The sequence below is a fragment of the Lepidochelys kempii genome, chromosome 10 (genome assembly GCF_965140265.1).
Source record: "Lepidochelys kempii isolate rLepKem1 chromosome 10, rLepKem1.hap2, whole genome shotgun sequence".
NCBI classification, from domain to species: domain Eukaryota; kingdom Metazoa; phylum Chordata; order Testudines; family Cheloniidae; genus Lepidochelys; species Lepidochelys kempii.
Genome location: NC_133265.1, coordinates 31,315,196 through 31,340,037, shown reverse-complemented (window position 1 = coordinate 31,340,037; position 24,842 = coordinate 31,315,196). Strand labels below are relative to the sequence as shown.

Sequence of the window (24,842 nt, the reverse complement as noted above, 5' to 3'; positions counted from 1 at the left end):
GGAAATAAGGGGGACTGCAATCCACAGATTCAATCCAAGAGTGGTTGAGCCTTGGAGTTCTGCCTTTGACAGACGTGAACGAAGCCAAGTCTGTCACCAGAAGGGTGCACTCAATTGGGCCTTCAAAGGGATCTAAAAAGCAGATTGCACTGTAACCATGACAGTTTTTATCATCTATTGTGAAAGGAGCAGGTGATTTTAGCATCAGGCCCCACCAGTGACTTTAGGCCTTTGAATTTGAGGAGTTTCTGCCCTGTTCACATGCAGGATCATGAGACAAGGGCAGTGCTCTTTCTTTCAAAGTATTATCAGCAGAGGACTGCCATTGCAGGGATGTAATTTCTTATTTTCATGAAAGCACATTGAAGTGGCGCAAGCTGAAAGTGGGAAGGAAATTGCATTTTCGCTCTTTCATGTATGCTTTAAATCTCATATTAATAAATTATTTTAAAGGGTGGTATGAAATCCTTTTACATTATTTTCACCTGCCTTACATGTAAAGGACCAGATTCTAATCTCAGCTATAACAGTGTAAATCCACAGTAATTCCATTAAATTCAACGGAAATAGGTTGGATTTACATTAGTTTAGCTAAAATCAGAATTTGGCCATACTCTCATTCATTTCAGAGACACAAACCACAGCTCATATTGTTTTATGTGCGTAGGGAATAGTGTATATAAAATTTGTTAATTTTTTCTTACATAGCTGCCTTCTGTTTCAATTTCATCTATTTCTGCAACAACTGAGCCTTCAGAAAAACAACAGGAAACAACTGTAGTCACAGAAGCCATTGAAAGAATTGGCCATTTGGGAAGCAGGTAACTATATTAGTTTATTTAAGAGTGATTTCCTTAATGTGACTGGATTATTGATATCATATATTGTGGTTCTCTGGTTTTATCCTTTCTCGTGATTATTTCTAGAAGCATGTAATTTCTGCTCTGTGTAATGGGATAAATCTTACCAACAACATATTTTTCTAGATGTTCCTTCCTGTGTCCCATATTTTGTCTCTACCCTGTAAAAGGCAGGATGACCTGCATCTTGGTTATGTACAGGGGAGAGGCTGAAAATATTGGTCTTCTAAGTTCAACAGACTTTTCTGCTACAGTCCAGGTGAGAGTGGGTGTGTGATGGGATTTATCAATCCTGCACCAACAAGGCAAGGGTTAAGGAGCCACTCTGGACACGGGAAGCCACGCCCCCTCGCCTTTGCTAGGCATGTTTCCAGTTGTGGGAGCATTCAAAGAGGAAGTAGCTCAGCAGTGGAGGAGATTCCAGAGACAGACTAGAGAGGAGCACAGGAAGGCCCGATTTTGCAAAACTGTTCATCCTCCAAATGGATTCCTCCAAGGTGGGCCTCAGGGCCATATTGTCTGAGGAGGTAGATGTCAAAGAACATCCAGTACTGTAGGTAAGCAGGAAGCTGTTCCCCTGGGGAACCAAATACTTGACAGTTGAGAAGGAGGTGCAAGCAGAATAAAGTTCAGACAGTAATATATATATATATATATATATATATATATATATATATAATATATATATATATATATATATTTGGTCCTATAATAGGAGAAAAGTCACAAAGCTGAAAACAGTTATGAGCTAAATCAACTGGGAGGAAGAATTTAACAAAGAAAAATGTGACTGATAATTGGGACTCATTTAAGAGCACCTTACTAGATGCCCAAACAGCCACAAAGAAGGCTGTGCTGGTTAACAAAACAACCTGGTTTAGAGGAGACGTGATGGCAGCTATTATTATATACTTACTGAATATTTTATATATCTATAGATGGATATAGATATCTTTATATAAATTGAAAATATAGGTATATCGTGTGGCAAGGCACCTCTTTTCTCTTGCTAGCCTTAGCGCTTCCCCCTCAGGTGATGGTGGGCCTGGGGTAATCAGCCCCACTCAGGCAGGGTTTGCCTTCCCCCTTCTGTGCTCCCTTGGTTGTATTTTCAGGGTAGGCCTGAGGGTCGGCCTAAGGGTGATCCTCCACCAAAGAAACAGTCTCATGAACAAAAACCCATGAGGGTACCTTTCTCTACCCCCCTCGCTGGGGCAAGGTGTCATCCTGTTGGTTGCTCTGGAGCATCAGTCCTTCCCCTAGCAGGCACTCAGTTTTGGCTGTCTCCCTATGGGAAGGAACACAAGCTCTCATCCTGGAGCAGTTTATTTCCCTGTTGCCACTAGGCTGGCAGCAGCTTGTCTGTCTGTCTGTCTGTCTGTCTGTCTGTCTGTCTGTCTGTCTGTCTGTCTGTCTGTCTGTCTGTCTTTCTTTCTTTCTTTCTTTCTTTCTTTCTTTCTTTCTTTCTTTCTTTCTTTCTTTCTTTCTTTCTTTCTTTCTTTCTTTCTTTCTTTCTTTCTTTCTTTCTTTCTTTCTTTCTTTCTTTCTTTCTCTCTCTCTCTCTCTCTCTCTCTCTCTCTCTCTCTCTCTCTCTCTCTCTCTCTCTCTCTCTCTCTCTCTCTCTCTCTCTCTCTCTCTCTCTCTCCCTCCCTCCCTCCCTATCCTCAGAGGAGGGGTTTTTAAAGGCCTCAGGCAGCCCTTAATTGGATTCCAGTGTCCGTAATTGACCTGAGGTAACCATTTCTCAGCTTGTAGGGAAAAGGGCTTTTAACATTCTAGGGATAATATATTGGCCTTCCAGGACCCTCTTGCAGCCGTCTGGCCTGACTTTGTCACAACAGATATCTATCTATCTATCTAGAACAAATTCAAGAAGGGGGAAGCTGAAAGAAAGGAATATGAATCAGAAGTTAGGAATTGTAGAAAATTGATAAGGGAAGTCAAAGGACACAAAGAGAAATCTATGGCCAGCAAAGTTAGACAATAAAAAGGAGTTTTTTCAATATATTAGGTACAAAAAGAATCCTGAAAATTGTATTAGTCCACTACTTGATGAAAATGATAGAATTATCAATAATAATGCAGAAAAGGCAGAAGTGTTCAATAAATATTTCTGTTCTGTATTGGGAAAACATTAGGTGACATAGTCTCATCATATCGTGATGATAACACTCTTTCCATTCCACTAGTGTCTCTGGAGGTTGTTATACAGAAGCTACTAAAGTTAGACATTTTTAAATCAACAGGTCCAGGTAACTTGCATTCAAGAGTTTTAAAACAGCTGCCTGAGGAGCTCGCTGAACCATTTATGTTGATTTTCAATAACTCTTGGAGCACTGGGAAGTTTCAGAAGACTAGAAGACAGCTATTGTTGTGCCAATTTTTTAAAAAAGTCAATGGGATGACAGGGATAATTATACCCCTGTCAGTCTTACATTGATCCTGGGTAATGGAGCAGCTGATATGGGACTCCCATTAATAAACAATTAGAGGAGAGTTATGTAATTAATGCCAATCAACATGGATTTATGGAAAATAGCTCCTTTCTAACTTGATATCTTTTTTTATGAGTTTTACTAGTTTAGCTGATACAGGTAACCATGTTGATGTAATAGACTTTTGTAAGGTGTATGACTTGGTACTGCATAACATTTTGATTAAAAATCTAGAATGATATAAAATTAACATGGCACACATTAAATGCATGAAAAACTGGCTAATTGATAGGTCTAAAAAGGTAATTGTAAATGGGGAATCATCATACAGCCGGGTCTCATAGGGATCAGTTCTTGTCTCCATGCTAGTCAACATTTGTATCAATGTTCTGGAAGGAAACATAAAATCATCAGTGATAAAGTTTGTAGATGACACAAAAAAATGGAAAAGAGGTAAATAATGAAGAGGACAGGTCACTGATACAGAATAATCTGGATTGCTTGGTAAACTGGGCACAAACAAACAGTATGCATTTAATACAGCTAAATGTAAATGTGTACTGTGACGGGTTCAGTCACAGAGACCCCCTTGGACTGTCACCTGATGTGCTGAAACTACCTCTGAGCCCATTTTCTTTGCCAGCTTGGGACTCCAGAACCCTGTCTTGTTGAGCCAGACTTGCTAGCCTGCTGCAACATAGACCCATGGTCTGAACCACGCCCCCAAAGCTGCAGACTTAAGTGAAAACAGCTCAGCAAGTACTCTTGTCTCCAGCACCCAGACACCCAGCTCCCAATGGGATCCAAACCCCAAATAAATCCTTTTTACTCTGTATAAAGCTTATACAGGCAAAACTCATAAATTATCTGCCCTCTATAACACTGATAGAGAGATATGCACAGCTGTTTGCTCCCCCAGATATTAATCACTTACTCTGGGTTAATTAATAAACAAAAGTGATTTTATTAAGTATAAAAGTAGGATTTAAGTGGTTTCAAGTAATAACAGACAGAACAAAGTAAGTTACCAAGCGAAATAAAACAAAACACGCAAGTCTAAGTCTAATATATTAAAAAACTGAATAAAGGTAAATCTCACTCTCAGAGATGTTCCAATAAGCTTCTTTCACAGACTAGATTCCTTTCTAGTCTGGGCCCAATCCTTTCCCCCGGTGCAGCACTTGTTAGTTCCAGCTCAGGTGGTAACTAGGGGATTTCTCATGACTGGCAGCCCCCTTTGTTCTTTTCCACCCCCTTTTATAGCTTTGGCCCAAGGCGGGAATCTTTTTTCTCTCTAGGTCCCCACCCTTCCTTCTAAATGGAAAAGCACCAGGTTTAAGATGGATTCCAGTTCAGGTGACATGATCACATGTCACTGTAAGATCTCCTTCTTTATTACCTAGTAGCTGGAAGACAGGTACACAGGAAGACTTGCAGGTAAACAAACCTATTCACAGTTCATTAATTCTAAAGCACCCTTAATGGCTTCCACTTAACATGTTTACATCAGTAATAAAGTTTATATCTTATTCTCCTAACTCCAGACATAGAAATAATACATACAAACAAATAGGATGAACACACTCGGTAGATCATAAGCTTTGTAATGATACCTTACAAGAGACCTTTTGCATAAAGCATATTCCAGTTACATTATTTTCACACTCATTAGCATATTTCCTTAAAACATATGGAGTGCAACGTCACATGTACATTTAGGAACATAGGACATACTTACAGGATGGGGGACTCTATCCTAGGAAGCAGTGACTCTGAAAAAGATTTGGGGATTGTCATAAATATAAAGGGAAGGGTAACCACCTTTCTGTATACAGTGCTATAAAATCCCTCCTGGCCAGAGGCAAAACCCTTTCACCTGTAAAGGGTTAAGAAGCTAAAATAACCTTGCTGGCACCTGATCCAAAATGACCAATGAGGGGACAGGATACTTTCAAATCTGGAGAGGGGGAGAACAAAGGGTTTGTCTGTCTGTGTGATGCTTTTGCCAGGAACAGATCAGGAATGCAGCCTTACAACTCCTGTAAAGTTAGTAAGTAATCTAGCTAGAACATGCATTAGATTTCCTTTTGTTTAATGGGTGGTAAAGCTGTGCTGGATGGAATGTATATTCCTGTGTTTGTGTCTTTTTGTAACTTAAGGTTTTGCATAGAGGGATTCTCTATGTTTTGAATCTGATTACCCTGTAAGGTATTTACCATCCTGATTTTACAGAGGTGATTCTTTTACCTTTTCTTTAATTAAAATTCTTCTTTTAAGATCCTGATTGCTTTTTCATTGTTCTTAAGATCCAAGGGTTTGGGTCTGTGTTCACCTGTACATATTGGTGAGGATTCTTATCAAGCCTTCCCCAGGAAAGGGGGTGTAGGACTTGGGGGGATATTTTGGGGGAAGACGTCTCCAAGTGGTCTCTTTCCCTGTTCTTTGTTTAAAACGCTTGGTGGTGGCAGCATACTGTTCAAGGACAAGGCAAAGTTTGTACCTTGGGGAAATTTTTAACCTAAGTTGGTAAGAATAAGCTTAGGGGGGTCTTTCATGCAGGTCCCCACATCTGTACCCTAGAGTTCAGAGTGGGAAAGGAACCTTGACAGGGATCATGATGGATAATCATCTGAACATGAGCTCCCTGTGCGATATTATGGCCAAAACAGCCAGTGTGATTCTCAGATGCATAAATAGGGGAATCTCAAGCAGGAGTAGAGAAGTTATTTTATCTCTGTATTTGGCATTGGTGCAACCACTGCTGGAACACTTTGTCCAGTTCTGGTGCTCATAATTCATGAAGTATTTTAATACATTGGAGAGGGTTCAGAGGAGAGCAATGAGAAGGATTAGAAAATATGCCTTATAGTGATAGACTCAAGGAGCTCAATCTGTTTAACTTATCAAAGAGAAGGTTAAAGGGTGACCTGATTACAGTATATAAGTATCTACATAGGGGGAAATATTTAAATAATGGGCTCTTCAATCTAGCAGAGAAAGGTATAACATGAAGTTGAAGCTAGACAAATTCAGATAGGAAATAAGGCTTGTTATACAGGAGGTCAGACTAGATGGTCACAGTGGTCCCTTTTGTCCTTCATATCTATGAATCTATAGCACAGGCCAGAGAACGTCCCTGAAATAATTCCTAGAGACTATCTTTTAGAAAGCATCCAATCTTGTTTTTAAAAATTATCAGTGATGGAGAATCCCCCACAGCCCTTGTTCAGTTGTTCCAATGGTTAATTACTCTCACTGTTAAAATGTACACCTTATTTCCACTCTGAATTTGTGTAGCTTCAACTTCCAGCCATTAGATTGTGTTATACCTTTCTTTGCTAGATTGAATAGCCCACTATTAAATATTTGTTCCCCATATAGATACTTACATGTATGTTAAAGAGCCCTCTGGTATCAAATATCTTCTTTTGTGTAGGTAGTTATAAACTGTGATTAAACTTCACCTTCTCTGAATACGTTCTTAAGAAAAATCCTTTATCTAAAATAGCATATCTTGCAAAGCAAGTACATGGGAAATAAAGAAAGAAAAATGCTGCTGCAGTTGATACGGGGGCAGAAATAATCAGTGTTTGCATTGCTTTTTAGGTACATCTTTGTCTGAATTTCATGGGCTTCTAATAGGGTTTTTTAAATAACTGTAATGTCCTGCATGAGTTAGGTGGGTTTTTTTTTTCATTCTGAGTTTTCTTCACCTTTACTCTAACTCAGTATTTTTTTTCCAAGTAAAAAGTTCAGAAACAAAATTCCTAAGAGTTTAACTATGTTTCAGGCAACAGAGGAAACTTTTGAAACTCCTGCAGGAAATTGAGAGCTGTTCTAGCTGCCACAGTCATGAAGTCCTACCTACTGAGGAACCGGAGCCAGATTCTGTGGTGAGAAATAAGGCTTGTACAGATAGGTGCAATAATCACAGCTTTGTAACTATTCTCTCATCAAGATCTTATCAAAAACCAAAATGCAAAAGTGGTACTTTGAATGACTTGTGGCCTTGTGGGAGAGGGCACAGGAAACATGACTTCAACATGTCTCAGGGAGCAGGCACAGCTATGGGCATGGGCTTCCTTGGACTACTGAATTGCCAGGGTCTCACTCTCTTGCAGTGAGAAGGGGTCATATGGGTCCTGCTGGTCATATATATTTGGAAAATGTAGTTGTATAGTGGCACAATGAACTCTTTTTTTCAAAGTCACTTGCAACTCTTGCTCCATAGACACACCCAGCAGGAAGTAAGTTCAGACTGTGCAAGTGATTGGAGTCTTGATTTACCTCTGTGGTTTCCATATATTCCATACCTGAAAACTTGCTGTCTTTCAGATGATGATTGGTCAGAGAGAGGGTATGTGTGTGTATTATAGGTAGAACTCCTACCAACAGCTATAGTTAGGGTTACCTAACTATACTCTTTGTCAAATTTTAACTGTTCAGGCTGAAATTTTCTTAAATTCTTTTAAGAAAGTTTAACCAAAAATAGCTCAACCATTTCTTTAGGGAAAATTAGCTAGTTTTGCCACCGCCTCATACACCTATGTTGCGAGGCAGGCAAGTATCATTCCTCCTTTATTTTACAGATGGAGTAACTGAAAGGTTGCAAAGGTCAGTTCTGGCTGAACTAGGAATTGAACTCAGTCAATAGATTCTACGATGCTTTCCGGAAGCTGAGTGGAAAAGGTGCCACCTGGAGGGAAAGGGGGTAAAGGATACTGCGCGGGCTGGCCGCCACTTCCTGCAGCTCCCATTGGCCAGGAACGGTGAACCATGGCCACTGGGAGCTGCGGGCAGCTATGCCTGCAGATGGTCAGTGTAAACAAACTTTCTTGTGGCCCGCCAGCGGATTACCCTGACGGGCCGCAGGTTGCCCACCACTGGAATAGATAGTTAATTTAGGTGAGAGGGCTGTTTTCCCTCTCTGTTTCTCCATGAGACTTGTCTTCTCCTGATGAGGTGTGCCTAGTTTGCCAGGCTTGAAACGCTGCCTCTTTTCCCAGGAGGCTATATTGATGGACATTCCAACTGTGTCCGTTGCTTGTGGGAGTCCCACATCTTCCAGAAGTGTTCTTTTTGTTTAGCTCTTAAGTTCAGGGCTAGGAAGAACAGGGAAATAAAGCTCAGACTGTTGGTGATGGAACGTTCCCTGCAACCACCCTCTGAGCCAGGTCAGAAGACATCCCGTATACATCTGTCCCTGGACAGATCCAGCGCCACGTCAACCTTGGGGCACACGTCTGCTAAGAAAGGGGAACCTTTGGAGCATGCAGGGAAGACTCCCAAAAAGTTAAGCATGGACCCTGTATCTGAGGAGCCAGCTCCGAAAAAGACCAGTTCCCCACTGAGAAAGGAACAGCAGTGGGTAGGAGAATGGACATCAAGAGGAAAAACAGTGCCGATACCAATGAAGCTAGCAGTCAGGTAGGCGATACTGGCTGTAGAATGACTGTCCTCAATAGGGTGAGGAATGTAGGCAAAGCCAAGCAGAAACAACTAAGACGTTTGTACACCAATGCAAGGAGCCTGGGCAACAAAATGGAGAAACTAGAACTACTGGTGCAGGAAGTGAAATCAGCTATTATAGGGATAACAGAAACATGATGTAATAGAAGTCATGAGTGGAGTACAGGGATTGAAGGGTATGTACTGTTCAGGAAAGACAGAAATAAAAGTAAAGGTGGTGGATTGTAGCATTGTATATTAATGATGAGGTAGACTGTAAAGAAATTAGGAATGGATAAAACAGAGTCTGTTTCGGTCAAAATCACTTTGGGAAAGAAAGCTACTAGAGGTTCTCTTGGGATAGTGCTTGGGGTATGCTACAGACTCCAGGATCAGATTTGGGTCTAGCTAGGGACCTCTTTAACGTTCACACGTTCCCATTGTCTTTGTCTCTAAAAACTGATTTGGGCTTGCTTTTCTTAACCTTAGGGCAAATTATTACAATGTTATAGAATCTTGTGACTTTACATACAACACGGATACACACATTTTTACCAAAGCAATAACATTCAGCAGATTATGACATTTCAAATGATACCTAACAAGGCATACTTTGTACAAAATTTATCATAGTTTTGTAAAAGTGGTGAACACAGTAGTATAGACTGTCACATACTAAGGACCAGGGGCTTTCCTCCTCCCTTCTACTCCAACAGAAGTCCCACTCAAACTCCCCTGTTTACGGTTCTGTTTGCTGGCTCCCATGCCTCACCCTCCATAATTCCTCCCTTAGATCTCCAGGACTGGTTCTTGGCTCTTGACCTGCAAGAGGCCTGTTTCCACTTATCTATTCATCCAGCACAGGAAATACCTCAGATTCCTTGTAGAAACATCTGATTACCAGTATAGAGTCCTGCCCTTTGGTCTTTCCACAATACTGAGGGTATTCACCAAGTACTTGGCATTCATGGCGGCTCACCTAAGGAGACAAGGAAACCAAGTCTACCTATACCTCAGAGACTAGCTGATTCGAGGAGATCATCCAACAGGTGACCAACTCAATTCAAGTAACCTTATAGCTCTTCACCTCACTGGGACTCAAAACCAACAGATAAAACTCCACAGTGATTCCAACTCAAAGCATAGAGTTCAGAGGAGCAGTGTTAGACTCCAGGTCAGTGAGAGCTTACCTTCCATAGGAAGAGTTCCAGATAACAGTAAGTCTCATCAACCACCTTGAAGATCATTCAAAAATATCAGTAAGAGTATGCCTTAGACTGCTGGGATTCATGGACTCATGCACCTGTGTTATGCAGTTTGCAGACTTCATCTATGCTCCATAAAAGGATGGTTGAAATTAGTATCTATCCAGCAGACACCATGTGGACATGCTGTACAAGGTCCCACAAGAAGTCTTCATTAAACTGGTGGAAAAACCTCTTCATGGGTACAGTGGAGTATCCTTCTCTACACCTCTATCTACAAAGACTTTGGTAACAGTCACCTTTCACTCAGGGACAGGGTGGCAGAAAGTCTGTTTGTATGGGAACCTCCAGCTGTTCTGTTGGCAATATGTAGATTTCTTGCTCACACCCTTCTTCCTGTAAAAGAATGGCTGTTTAACCAGGGATAGTCCATTTGATTGTGTTGACACCTGGTTGAGGTGTTGGCTAGCATGTCTGGGGAACTTGTTTGAAGCTATTTTCCCAGACTTGGAGCATGTCTTCTATAGTAAAATTTTATAACTTTACATACAGTGCTATCACACATATTTTACCAGGATGATAATGTTCAGCAAATTATGAATTTTCAAATGATACCTCACAAGGCATACTTTGTACAAAATGTATCATAGTCTTGTAAAAAGGGTGAATATAAGGGTAGGGATCTCACACCATTACATCAGCTTGAAGGGCAGGAGATATTCCGGCCCTCATGGCAGGTTTGCCTTCTGCATTATTTAATAAGGACAACATCATCCTCAGGTCTCAACCCAATTCCCTACCCAAAATTGTTTCAGAGTTCCATGCACGCCAATTTATTCATTTCCCAGTTTTCTTTCCCGAGACTTGCTCAACCTTGGGGGAAGCTAAACTTCACATACTTGATGTAGTACTGACATGACAACAACTACTCAGAAACGTATTGGGGCTCTATGTGTCCTTTGCAGAGATTATGATTCAGACAATATCTTCAGAGCTTATCTAAGTGGGTCTCCAACTGTATAAGGACAAGTTATGAATTAGTCAGCTTAGGTCCACCTAACTACGTTAGAGCTGCCTGTTTGAAGAATGTCCCTATTTCTGAAATCTGTAGGGCTAGGGCTAGGGCAGTTACATACAGCTTGGTCCACACATTTACAAAACACTTCTATTTCATGGTAAACACTTGCAGATTGGATCCCCATTTTGGTAGAGCTGTCCTACAACCATTTTGATTCCTACTGCCCAACTCCAATCAAAGAGATAACTGTTTGTAGATCACCAAGAGTGGAATCTATGTGATCAATCACTTGAAGGAGAAATGGCTACTTACCCTACAGTAACTGTGGTTCATTGAGATTTATTGTCCACATGGAGTCCACAACCCGCCCTTCTACCCTGCTACTGCAAAGTTCTACTCCTCAGGGATTCTGTTTTGGTGAAGGAACTGTGGTATGGTTGGGCCTGCTCCACCCCTTAGGGCTTCAGATGGGTGTGATGGAGGAGTATAAGGAAGTATAGGGTGCAGGCATGGCCCCAATGGATTCTGCTGGCCAAAATAAGCATATCTCATGTGCATGGGGCATATTCGCACCAAGAGTAGAATCCATTTGGATAACACATCTCAAAGAACCACAATTACTATAAGGTAAGTAATCATTCTTTATTATTGTTTTTAGCAAATCTAAGGATTACATACCAAAAATACAGTAAATAATCATTATGGTTGCAAAGCCAAGCACCCAGAAATTAGAAGGTGCCAAAATATTGGTTGTTTGTGCAACTTCAGTTTGACTCCCAAGGCATATGCTGTCAGAGGCAATTTTTACTTATGGCTCACATACTGTTTGTTCTGCAGAACACCCTTGCCTGACTCACCATACAGAATGAAGTGAATGAGGCAGAGAGTTGCAAGAAGAGAAAGGAGAGTCTCTTGCGTTTAAATGCTTGGGACTGGACTGGGCCCCAGGAATGCTGAGTTCTAGTCCTTACTCTCCAATAGGCTTCCTGTGTGACGTTTGGCAGGACCATGATAATGCGCATGAGCTCAAATGAACATTATCTAAACACCCTAAATTCTGACAAGTATCAGGGGGTGGCCGTGTTAGTCTGTATCCACAAAAACAACAAGGAGACCGCTGGCACCTTAAAGATTAACAGAATATTTGATTCTGACATTTCCTAACTTCTGGGTGCTTGACTTTGCAATCATAACATCCTTTTACTATATTTTTTGTATATAATCTATGTGTATAAACAATCTCTCTTTTAGGATCAGCTGCAAACAAAGGCAGAAGTACAGGATGCCATTTATGTGACTATGGAAATCCTCTCCAATTGGGGGAATGCAGTCAATGTGGGCTTGACGGAGGTGGAATTCTTTGATTTACATGCTGTCAGGATGTTTGTGTCTCCTCATGACGTGGACATCCGAAATGCTGACTCTCCAGGGGATCTCTCTTGTCTGGTCAATAGAAGCCTGAATGTAAGTTGCCCTCATCCCACCTGTACAGGCCTCCTTCATTTCAATAGTTTTCTTTATAGTTTATGATCTCTCAGTAAGTTATTTTCTTTCTAAAACATTTAAACCTGAATTTTACCACTTATTCAGTGATTTTAAATGTGTGTAATATATTGTTTATGGCTATCACTGATGGACGTCTCTGTCCAAGATGGGTGTGACCAATATATAATTAGCACTATAGACATGGATGAGTTTGTGTAATTGAATTTTGAATGTTCGGATTTGCACAATTTCATTCTCAAAAGTCAGAAGACGATAACTCTCTCTCCTTGTGTGTTTACACTGTAATATAGGCTTTAAATACAGGAGCACATTACATTTATAAAACAATGGACTACAATGTAATACATCTATCTGCCAAGATACAATTTTTCTGGAAAGTCTTGTGAATCTTCTGCATTTCCTTATTTTTCCTCTCATGATTAACCTAAATAATTGTGTCTTCTGAAAATTTTGCACCTTTACTTTTTTTTCCAGACTCCTAATATATTTTAAACACTGATCTTAGGACAGAAGTTTGGGGCACCCCACTGCTAACCTTTTGCCAAGGGCAGTCACTGGGTAGAGTAGAAAGAGAAGGTGTTCCAGGCATAGGCGTGGCATGAAGATGAGTGAAAGAATTGAACAAAAGGGGTGTGCATCTTGGAAACATTGGATGAAGTGTAGGCAGCGAGAGGTGGGGGAGGAGAAAGGATGCTCTGTGGTAAAGCCATTGAACTCAGGAATTCTGGGATGAAATCCTGGTCCCATTGAGGTCAGTGGCAAAACTACTATTGAGTTCCACAGAGCTAGGATTTCACCTTGGCCATACACTCACTGTGTGACTTTCAGCAAGTCACTTGAGGTAAAATTTTCAAAAGTCTTTAAATTCTACGGAAAGTCAATTGGACTTCAGGTTCTAAGTGACGTAGGTGCTTTTTGAAAAATTTACCCTTAATCTCTCTGGGCCTCTGTTCCCAGTTTGTAAAATAGGGATAATACTTCTCTCCTTCACACACTGTCTGAAGATAAATGGATTAGTGTATATGAGCCACTCAGATGTAACGGTGATGTGCGGCATATTATTCTGTCCTGTTCTATGCAAGTTCTTATACTGCATGTCTTCCAGTACAGTGCAGTGTGACTAATATCTATCACATGTGGTTTGATCTTTCTATCATACTCTTCCCTGGGGAAAATTGTGTGTGCAGTGTAATGTTTTGTTTTGGTGGTATGTGTGTTTTTTATAAATTACATATATTCTGTGTTATGTGTCTATATGATCAAAGGCAAATTTTAAGACCTACACCTTCCACTGGGAACAAAAGGGGCTGAGGGTTGTGGGGCTCTTGCAAACTATAAGCAGGACCAGAGCTGCCTGCAGCCTTGAAGGCAAGAATAAAAATTTTAACTTTCTAATGACTTCCACATCAACTTCAATGGAAGAATTTTAAAGAGGAGAATGAGGTGGTCCAGAGAAAAAGGAGTGCTCTGGAGGAAAGGAAAAGGTCAAAGTCAGTCCCCCCACACCGCTCTAGTGACTCCCATTCCCCAACTTTCTAAAACCCACTACCACTCTGAAACCCTCCTATACTGAGCTGGTCAGAAATACAGGGAAAAGGGAATATGAGACAACTGAACTCTCTTGTGGGACTGCAGCAGCATTTCTAAATTGAAATATTTTGGGGTTTGTCTGAAATATTTTGGGGGTTGGTCATTCAATTTTTGACCAAAAATAAAAAATTTCCACAGAAAGCATACTTTTCACAAAAAATTCTTGTCAAAAACTCAGTTTTCTGTTGAAAAAACTGTTCAACAGAAAATTTTCAAGAAGTTCTCATACTGTGCACCTTCACCTGACTTTACCTATAGCTGCCAAAATACCATCCCTTCTGGTTACCAGAATATGTCCCACCCTTTTCCTCTTGGCTTTTTAAACCCTTTGCTTCTTACACTTTTCCCAGCTGTTGGCAATGTAAGATCACAAGAGGGTCTCAGTAACCGGGGTGCGGATTTTGGGTTTTGCTTTCTGACCCATGATATAAACTTAGTAGCTGCACATGCGGAGGTAGATCATTGCAGCTACAGGGGGTACTACATTCTTGTGTTTTTTAATCCCTTTTGTCCATTCTCAGATGTCTACTCATATCCATAATGTGGTTCTCTGTGAGGCTTAAAAAACCATCAAGCACACACCTTTGTATATCTGTAAGCTCTAGGTCTAAAATTGTCTGCATAGGAGTCTGGTAAAGCATGAGCAGTACAGAAAATAACATAGAGTCCCTTATTCCCAAGGGTTAAACCGGAAATGTACCTTCAGAAATTGAATTAATCTTTTTTCTCAGTGTCCTGTGGGCACAAATCATACTCTCCTTCCCCTTCCCCTGCCCTCCTCAACTTGCAAGCTGATTAATTTGATTAAAATAAACTGTGGACTGGTTTTGACCCTGCATGTACAAAGCATTGCAGACAGTCTTAGCGCTGGTGAGCATGCAAACTTCTCACAAGCACAGCAGGTAGCAGACCTATATCTAACAGCCCGTCTGCTCTGTGCTTTTCTGCAGGCAGTAGAGTAGAATGTACACTTTGGAGACTGGGGTTAAAGGTTTTTTCTTTTGCTTTCTCTTTAGCAGTCTTGTCTGTCAATTTGTTGTTCCTGTGACTTGGGCTCTCTGCTCCCTTTTTCTGGTGAGCAGTGAGTTAATCACAACTACTTTGCTTCAGGAGAAGAAAAGCGTATTACTAACCATCTCTGCTTGTCCGTGTTTTAGAGCATCAAGGAGTGCTTCCTGTGGACGTGCCCTTTCCATGCACCAGTTCAGCTTTACTTTGTTATCCGCAATCCCAGCTGGTCACGTGACTTTGGTATATCTAAGATCAAGATTTGGAATTACAACACGACGACTCTTAGTGTAAGCAGCTTCTTCTCAACTCCTTGCTGTGTACACTCACCTTAGACCTAGATAGACTCAGGTTGACCTTCCTTCCAAAAGTGTGAAATACATATAGATATTGTCTTCTCTAATAGGAAAGGAGATCTTGCAGGATGTCTCTACTGTGGGGTTTTGTTGTTGTCTTAATTCTAAGTGGTAGACATGCAACTCATAGTGTTTTCACCAACAAAGCCAGTATTCTCTTTCAGAGTCTTGCTAGTATTTCAGAAGGGGTAACAAAATCCTTGCATAGAGTGTTTGTTGTGGCTTTACTGGTAATTAGAAACTGAGACGCTGAAAGGTAAGTGCATCTCAATATGCAGGTCTCTGTTTGGGTTATATTATCAGAATAGAGAAGACTACTTGTCTGATCACATGATTAATTTGTAGATGATTTATGAGAGAGAGATCGACTGACTTTCCAACTCAGGTTCCTGTAGTTTTTGTCACTTGAAATTTGGCATGTACAATCTGTGTATGCATGTTAAAATTTTAAAATATTCTAGCATTGCAAGAGACATTACATGGCAGATGGTTACTGATTCATATGTCTGCAATTCACTGTGAAATTATTCTAGTTAGTACACTATGATGTTCAGTTCAAAAAATTCCCAGGTACTGAGTCAAAGAGGATTTTCTGTTGTGGATTATAAATGAGATAAGCTTTATCCTTTCTGACTTGCTCTCATCTGTGTTCTTATATAAGCATATGGCAATACAAATGTACAGAAACTGCCGCAGGGGAAACCGTCTTAACAAACACAATATAACACCAGCTTAAATTATTTTCTGGAATCCTTGTTGCTGTGTGTATTAAATGTGGGTTACAGGATGTTATACTGTAAGCAGGGGGGATACAATGGACCTTTCTGAACCCTTTGAAAAGGAATTCTATTTGTGGAGTAAATAATACTGGTCTGTTGTCACCGTGTGTTGAATATGTCGCAAATGTAACTGTATATTGATTTAATTGTTTTGATACATGAAATAGTTGGAAAAACCCCACTTTGGCTAGGTTCTCAGCTAGTACAAACTAGTGTAGTCCTATTGATTCCTGTGCAGCAGTGCTGACTTATGCCAGCTGAGGATCTAGCCTACTATTTTTCATGTGGGGAAATAATAGAAAATAATTCTGAATGGTCCGCTATCATCTGTGATATGGAAAAGTTAGCACCATTTCTGCTGTATTCATTTTTATTCAAGTATTTTTTAAAGAAATAAATAATAAAGAGCTTTACAATTTAAGTTATAACAGCCCTCTGATCACTCCCTCCCCTGCTAAAATAAATCCTGACCAAAACTACTATTTTGTTAAGATCCTGAGTATCACCACCTGCTTCCCCTTCTTTCCACCCCTCAAAAAAAAAAAAAAAAGAAAAAGCCATGAGTGGGGAGAAGTGTTTAAATGCATCCCAAGTGAATCCTGAATATTTCTGCAATTCATGCAAAGCTTATCTCAGTTTGAACAAGTACTTCAACAGAAACTGAAATTGTTGAGATTGTTTAGGGATCTGGGATTTTAAAACAGGAACTGAAGGTCAAAAGAAGTGGTTGAAAGAAAACTATTAGAACCTGCCACACAATTACTACAGAAAATTTAATTGATTTAAGTGAAAATGTGTATTAATTTAAAGGACATCTCAAATAAAAAGTACTGTCTCACTGTCATTGTTGATTAAAATGTAAGGGCACTTCTGAAGACATCTGCTGCATGTATTGATTTAATGCAAAGGTGATCAAGGTGATATCTGCCAGGTTTATAGACCTAAATACCTATACAGCAGAAAGATAATCACCAACATAGTCAAGTTTACTAATTTAAGAGAAATCACACACCAAATTTGCAACTGGCTGATTAAGGGCGTGATATAAAGCCTATTAAATGAATAGTAGTCTATCCATTGATTTCACTGGGTTTTGGATCTAGACCTACATTTACTGGATTAATTATAAAGACAGGTTTAATAATGACTAAACTTATAAACTTCAAGGAAATTGCCTTTATTACTTTAACAAAGGTATACATAGAATTAATGGGCTTGCTAAATTTAGTGGCTTAAAGTGTTAGTTAATTTAAGAAGTGTGAATTTCACTGTTCATAAAAAGGCTCACAATTAAATTCATGTTCTCCTTTTGAGAATTACCTCTGTAGAGCCACACTTTTTAGAGCATGTGTTTTAGAATCAGACCTCCTGGGACCTGTGGAAAAACAATAGCCATTAGGGTTGTGTGCATATCTTACTCAAGGAATTAATGCTCTGGGGTGGTTATAGGCACCAAAAAAGGTTATAGGTCATCAAAAAAATATTGATTCTTTGAAACAAACTCTGTGAAACAGGGTCACTTCTGATGAATCTCCCAACTCAAAAAATGTTGAAGAAAAAGTCTTGAAATTGTCAAAACATTTTTGAATGAAAAATTCAATTTTCTGGTTCTAAGATTCATAGATTATAAAAGCCAAAGAAACCATTGTGATGATCTCATCCAGGGATTGGCAACCTTTGGCACGCGGCCCATCAGGGAAAGCCCCTGGTGGGCCGGGATGGTTTGTTTACCTGCTGCGTCCGCAGGTTCGACCAATCGCAGGTCCTACTGGCTGCGGTTCGCCGTCCCAGGCCAATAGGGGCTACGGGAAGCAGCACGGGCCGAAGGATGTGCTGGCCACCCTTCCTGCAGCCCCCATTGGCCTGGGATGGTGAACCGCGGCAAGTGGGAGCTGTGATCGGCCGAACCTGCAGACGCTGAAGGTAAACAAACCGGCCTACCAGGGAGTTTCCCTGGCAGTCTGCGTGCCAAAGGTTGCCGATCCCTGATCTAGTCTGGCCTCCTGTATAATAGGACATAGGACTTCCCTGAGTTAATTCCTTTTTGATGGAGTTACAGTTAACAGTATATATCAGTATATAGGATAAAATATATTAGAGATGTCACAATTATCCCCAAACCAAATATAATACATCCAGGAAATTCAGAGCTAAAATTAAACTGCAGTAAATCCAAACATGTTAATGTATAGAAAAATTCTGCCAGGGCACCCAAACCACCTTACTTTGTCCTCTAAGGATACCATGCAATAATCATATAGGTATGTGAGTCTTTTTTTCCGAGATGAAATTAATCTGGAAATGTCCTTGTTTCAAAAAACCCAAGTAGAATGTTACCATGAGATATTTCTAGTGATTTGAAATAGCAACCATAAATCATTTTTCAAAATGTTGTCTTTTTGATGATCAGATGCACCAATGTGCTCTGGCTGCTTTCTGCTACTCTGAAGCAGCATGAGAAGCCAGAACATATTGGCCAGTTAAACTGTGTTTACAACTACTTTGTTTTGTTAGAGCAGTTTAAAACAGCCACAGTGTACACCCTAGTTTTTTCCATCCTCCACCCTGTCTTCAAATTCCACCTGCTTCTTGCACTTTTCTGTATTCCCTGGTCATCTCACCAAGTTTCTGCCTCTTGCAAGTCCCTCTTGCATTCTCTACATTCCCCTGTGTGCGCACACCTGTTTTCCCTCTCTCCTGCACACCCCTGCATGTGTGTACACATAATTTCCCCACCCATCCTCCTCCACTGCCCACACACACACCCCCCTCCTGTGAAGTGGGTGCACTCCCCCGCAGGGTCCTAGAACCTGGGCTCAAGCCCTAGTCCGGTAGTCTACACAGCAGTGACACAGCTCCTGTAGCCCAAGCCCCATGAGCACAGGCCAGCCGCAGGTTTTTCTTTGCTGTGGGCAGCACATTCTTAGGAGTGAAGTTAGGCCATGATCTGGAACAGCTCTTAAATATGCCCTGGCTCTGGGCGCACCGAGATAGCAGGCGCGAGGGACAGAGTCTTGCATGCACTGCCCAGCCCCACACCCCTAGGCGGTGATTTATTTCTCCTTTGGCTGCTCCCGATGCCTAAACCAGATGTGCCCACTTGGGAATGCTACCTAGAAGGGGAACATGAATCAATTATTCTGCAGGGAAAGAGTAAAATCTGCAGGGGACATTAATACTGTGCTTGTGCAGTGGCCACAGAATTGCCCCAGGAGTAAATTTCATCTGTATAAAGTCTGCCATCCATCAGATGAATCAGTTCAGCCTCCCTAAATGATGTAGGCCCAGATTACCATAAAGGATGCCTCCGTGTCTCAACCTACTGTGCAGTTTATGTCACAAGCCAGTGGTGAAGGTTGGAGATGCTAGTGGTAGTTTTCTTGGTAGCAGACAATGCCTCTGGAACTCACTTCCAGCAGAAATACAGTTAAGATCAAACTTGCCCTCTTGGCTGAGGCTTTTCCAAGTAACTGAATTTTGGTTTCCTAGCTGACTGGTAAAGTTGCAGGCAACAGGGAAAACAGCGGGACTTTTGGGCTCTCTTACTGAAATCTTGAATGCCTCAACTTAAGCCTTAAAAGGTATTCAGATATCATGAAGATGCATGCCATGCTTACAATAATAAAAGTAGTCTTGTTCAGTAAACTTGTTCCATTTTCTAACTCTCATTCTGGATCCCTGCACAACTATCAGACACGTTTCTGGGGTACCAGTTGTAGTAGGAAGAGGTCTTGAAACTTAAGCCCTTGTATCAGAGGACTGGTATGAGGCCTGAGGCCTGGACTAAAGTGGTGGTCAAAGCTTTGCTAATATAAAGCAAAGTCAGGTTGTGAACTGGAGGCAGGCCTTGCTCACAGAATCTGGCAATAACAGGGCTAATATTGCAGAAACATACATTCCTAAGTAGTGTTAGTTATAAGAAAATACACGCAAACACATTCCAGAAGGATGGTACCAGAACACCCAGATACCAGCACATTCCCCAAGATAACGGGAACACACTGACTCATCCTAAAGATTAGGTCAGGATGACAGCATGATGGATAGAGATGTTTTGATTGAACCAACAGGTACAAGACAGTGGGTGACGCCCAGATATGTCAGGGGTAATACTTAACTTGCTTGTATTGCTGTATAAAGAAGCATCTCAGAGGGAGTGTCTTTGGCTAGCCTAGGGGGGCAGTGGAAAGTCCCGCCACTGACTGAGCTGCGTCCATTGTCATGGGCATACATTGCAGTGTAACTGTAGACATTGATCCGGGAAGCTAGGACTGTGCTTCGTCAGCAATAAACCTGGCTGGGTCCCTTCGTACCTTAATCAATCTTGTGGTTATTGGGTGGTTCACTCAAGGTCTACTGAGCCAGCTGTCTGCACAGAGCTGGGACAGCACACAGGGAGAACACACACACACAGCAAAACATCTAATTACACCAGTGATCAAAGAGAAAATTAAACTATATTTGAAACAATAGCAACAGCTATTTTGGAACCTTAGTTTACTGGCTTCTTCTTACAGGGAATTTAGGACAGTCATATTTTCCCCCAGATAAATCATACACAATCATATAAAAAGAACAACTCTGTAATCTCTAAAGCCAAGTCTTCTCTCTCCCCTCCTCAGAGGCTTGGAAGATGCTGACTTTAGTGGAAGTGTTGTGGTTTCACTTAAATATGACAGAATACCACTCTATGGTAGTTCTGCCTGCAACAATGCAGATGGGGATTGGGGTGGTAGCTGGGCTAGTGGGTCCACCACTACACATATCTACTAGCTAAAACTTCCCATTTATAAGTTTACTGGGCAGCAGCTCATGGGCTATTTTAGCATCTGTGGACTGGCTATACTGGTGACCCATAATCTGCAGGGGAAAACTCTATTTCTCTGGACCCCCACAGTGATCCCCATGAAAGTCTGATTGCTTGGAACCTACATTTAAAAAATATTTTGTATCTTTATATGGATTGTCATTGCATTATATTAATATGTTCCCTATTCACTCTGGAGTCAGTATATCAATTCTGTTAAATCTGATACTTGGGGAAGTGCAATACAAATCTTCATGCTTCTATTTCATTTCCTTTAGGATCTTGACATAGGTGCAAAGAATGTGAAACTATATATTGATGAGAACCTTGTATTCAGTGGTCAGTTAGAAAAAGGCTGTGGAGATCTAACCACTGATTTCAGCACTACAATCAACCTTAAAGACAATAGACAAGAGATTGCTGCACATTCTACACAAGGAAGAAAACAATCAAATGGAGCTAATAGCACAGGCAATAAGGAGGACCTGTACTTAAAATATCCACAGCCAGACTGGGCTTTATTACACTGGAAATCTTCCTTAGAAGAAAATCTCCCTGAGGAAATGATGAATTCCATCAACTTTAGGAAAGAGAAATTGACTAGATTAGAAGAAGATCTGAAGGTGTTATCAACTCCTGTGTCTACGAAGGCTCTCAAGAATGATGTGTCAGAATCAGCAGTTGTGGAGTACATTCAGTCTGATGATGAGCTTACTATGAGTGAGCAAATGGAAAAACTAACTGGAAGAAAATTATCTGAATCTACAGGTGTAACTCCATCTTGGTTACAGTCCTCTTCCCAAGTGACAGAGAAGTACCATAAACAGAAACCCTCCTGGCTGGATACAAAGCACCCTTTAGATTTGAGAGTTCAAGAGCAGCCCATGAGGGGCTGTCCAGGACTAACTGATGAGACTATCAAATGTCACGGAAGTGAACTGGGGAGATCCAACAGTAGGAATGCAAATGGAGATGAGAAGACACAAATGGTAACCAGTAAAGACTGTACTATTAACTTGGACATTTTAGACCAGCTTCCCAACAAGTATTGCTGCACCCCTGAATGTCCTGCTAGTGGGAGGAGAAGCAGCAGAGGTATAAGAAAGGAGGGTTTATGTACAAGTCATGGAGATGAAGGTCTGACACACACAGGTAAGAGCTGAAGACAGCATCCTTAACTCAAGCTTTGCTTACATGTTCTCCCTTATCAGGATATATGAGACAGGTTTTAGTTACACTAATGCAGTATTTAGTTTTTGTTGTTCTCGAGCAGGACAGAGACACCACTGTACTGAGCATGCTGCAAACATATAATGCGAGAGAAGTCCTTGTCCTGAACAGCTTGCATTCTAAGTTTGGGTGTCAGTCATGCTCAGAGGAAGAATGGATTTCATGGTTAATTATGATGGAAGGTTATCTTTGCAATAGGACTGGTTGGAAATTCTGATGAAACTGTGAATTTATTAAATACTGTGTATTTATTAAACCTGAAATGTTTTGTAAAAATGGTTTAGATTTGATGAATTTTAATTGATTCTCAGGCAGGATTCTGTCAGAAACATGACTGGTTTCCTGCCAGTTGACCTGGTGGACGTGCTGGGGAGCCTGCATTTCCAGGGTATGTGGCTCCAGATCAGCCCCATCATGTGAGGGCTTCCAGATTCCCTTTCATGGAGCCTGGGAGCCCTGGCTCTAGCCAAGGCTCAGCTTCTAGTTCTCCAGCAGGAAGCATTTAAGCCCTCAGAACTCCAGCCTGATCCAGGGCTCTCAGGGTTTCCAGGCTTCCAGCCACATAGGCAGGAGCCTGAAGTCCTGGGATGGGCTCCCAGGATTTGTGGCTCCAGGGTCACCCCACAATACAGATGTCCTAGCCATGGACTCTGGGCCTTCCAGACTCTCAAGCCAGCTAACCAACCTATTTCCAAGAAAGTGGACAAGCTGTACCAAATCCTCTGAGGGTTTTTCATACTTTCATGTGCATCTTCCTCTTAACTCCCTAGGACTGGCAGCAACAGTATAGAGGTCAAGATCTGGGTATTTACACTAAGCCCCTAATGACAGAGAAGGGAAAAGGTTTCAGATTAGTAGCCGTGTTAGTCTCTATACGCAAAAAGAAAAGGAGTACTTGTGGCATCTTAGAGACTAACCAATTTATTTGAGCATAAGCTTTCGTGAGCTACAGCTCACTTCATCGGATGCATTCAGTGGAAAATACAGTGAGGAGATTTATATACACACAGAACAAGAAAAAATGGGTGTTTATCATATACAATGTAAGGAGAGCAATCACTTAAGATGAGCTATTACCAGCAGGAGAGTGGGGGGGGGAGGGGGAGAAAATCTTTTGTAGTGATAATCAAGGTCATTTGTGGTTTAATTTTTTTAAAGTTGATTTAACAAGGTCCTAATATATGAACAGAAGGGCTCAGTCATGCTAGGTTTCAATCTTTATCTTCACTGAAACTTGACAGTGAGAAGGAGTATTGACATGTGACTAAACACAGCTGTCTTTCCCCCCCCCCACTCTCCTGCTGATAATAGCTCATCTTAAGTGATCACTCTCCTTACAGTGTGCATGATAAACACCCATTTGTTCATGTTCTGTGTGTATATAAATCTCCTCACTGTATTTTCCACTGAATGCATCCGATGAAGTGAGCTGTAGCTTACGAAAGCTTATTCTAAAATAAATTGGTTAGTCTCTAAGGTGCCACAAGTACTCCTTTTCTTAGAGGGGAAAAGATTAGATTCTTTGGGAAGGAAGCTGTTTTCTTCATTTGCAATTCTCATATTTAAAGAAGATGATCGGGCAATGATGGTCACATATACATTTCATATCTGGGACAAAAATTCACTTTTTTACAAATAATCTCCCAGAAGAACATAGTAAATTAGCCAATGCCCTTATCAAGGAGAGTCAAAATGTGGACAGACACCCTTAGAGCTTCATTTGACATTTCGGATGCTGCTCCTAGATTGGTTGCCTTTTCTGTAACTCATTGCTGACATGCTTGGTTCTTCTTCGAGATGTATCCCTATGGATGCTTCACTGTGGGTGTGTCTGTGTCCCTGCGCTTCTGATCAGAGATCTTCGGTAGCAATGTCTGTTCGGCCCGTGCACGCTCTTTCCCTCCCTTGTGTTCTGTGTGCTTTAAGGCGAATTAGTGTTGAACCACCCTTAGTTCCTTCTCAACCGCCAATTAGCAATCTGTTCACAGATACTTTAGGTCTTTAGAAATGTTCCCTTAGTGTTTTCGTTCACCCTTTTCTTCTTAGTGTTATGGGGTTTCTGTTAGTTTTTTCTTTCCTGTTTAAAAATAAATAAATAACCCCCCTAGTTTTTTATTTTATCCCCTTCTCTTCCCGAGGGTTTGTCCCCAGTAAGGGACATGCCTGGTTCCCCTGGGTTAAAGAGGCACCTCTCCTGCAGGGAAGCCGTAGTGGTTACAGACAGACATTCCCTCTGTGTGCGGTGCCTTGGAGAGGCCCACATTCCACAAAAGTGTACTTTTTGCTGGCAGCTAAAAGCCAGATCCCAAAAAAGCCAGGAACTAAAGTTGAAACTACTCCTGATGGGGGGATACAGTGAACTCTCGTGTCCGCCAACATCATACAAAATCTACCTCTTATGATAGGGACTGGAAAAGGCTTGACTTGTTTGGAAGGAAGGCCTATTCTTCATCGACGTTGCAATTCAGAATTGCAAATTACCAGCCTTAATGGCAAAATGTGACCACAAGAACTACACCAAATTTAACGTTTTTATTGACCACCTGCCAGATCCACAATGAGAACAGTTTCAGGCTATTGTATATGAGGGGCAGTTAGTG

At 41.1% G+C, this 24,842-nt stretch overlaps 1 protein-coding gene across 12 annotated transcripts in view; it reads left to right on the top strand.

Moving 5' to 3' along the window:
* KATNIP (katanin interacting protein) overlaps nt 1-24,842 on the top strand; it is a 181,367-nt gene that overhangs the window by 83,883 nt on the left and 72,642 nt on the right. For all 12 annotated transcript variants that reach the window (XR_012161174.1, XM_073362645.1, XM_073362649.1 and 9 more), the window contains 5 exons: nt 709-821; nt 7,086-7,188; nt 12,218-12,430; nt 15,220-15,360; nt 21,291-22,164. Coding sequence is in view for 11 of the 12 variants with exons in the window: in XM_073362645.1 (XP_073218746.1) it covers nt 709-821; nt 7,086-7,188; nt 12,218-12,430; nt 15,220-15,360; nt 21,291-22,164 (1,444 nt within the window). In the remaining variant the exon portion in view is untranslated. The remainder of the gene's footprint in view (nt 1-708; nt 822-7,085; nt 7,189-12,217; nt 12,431-15,219; nt 15,361-21,290; nt 22,165-24,842) is intronic.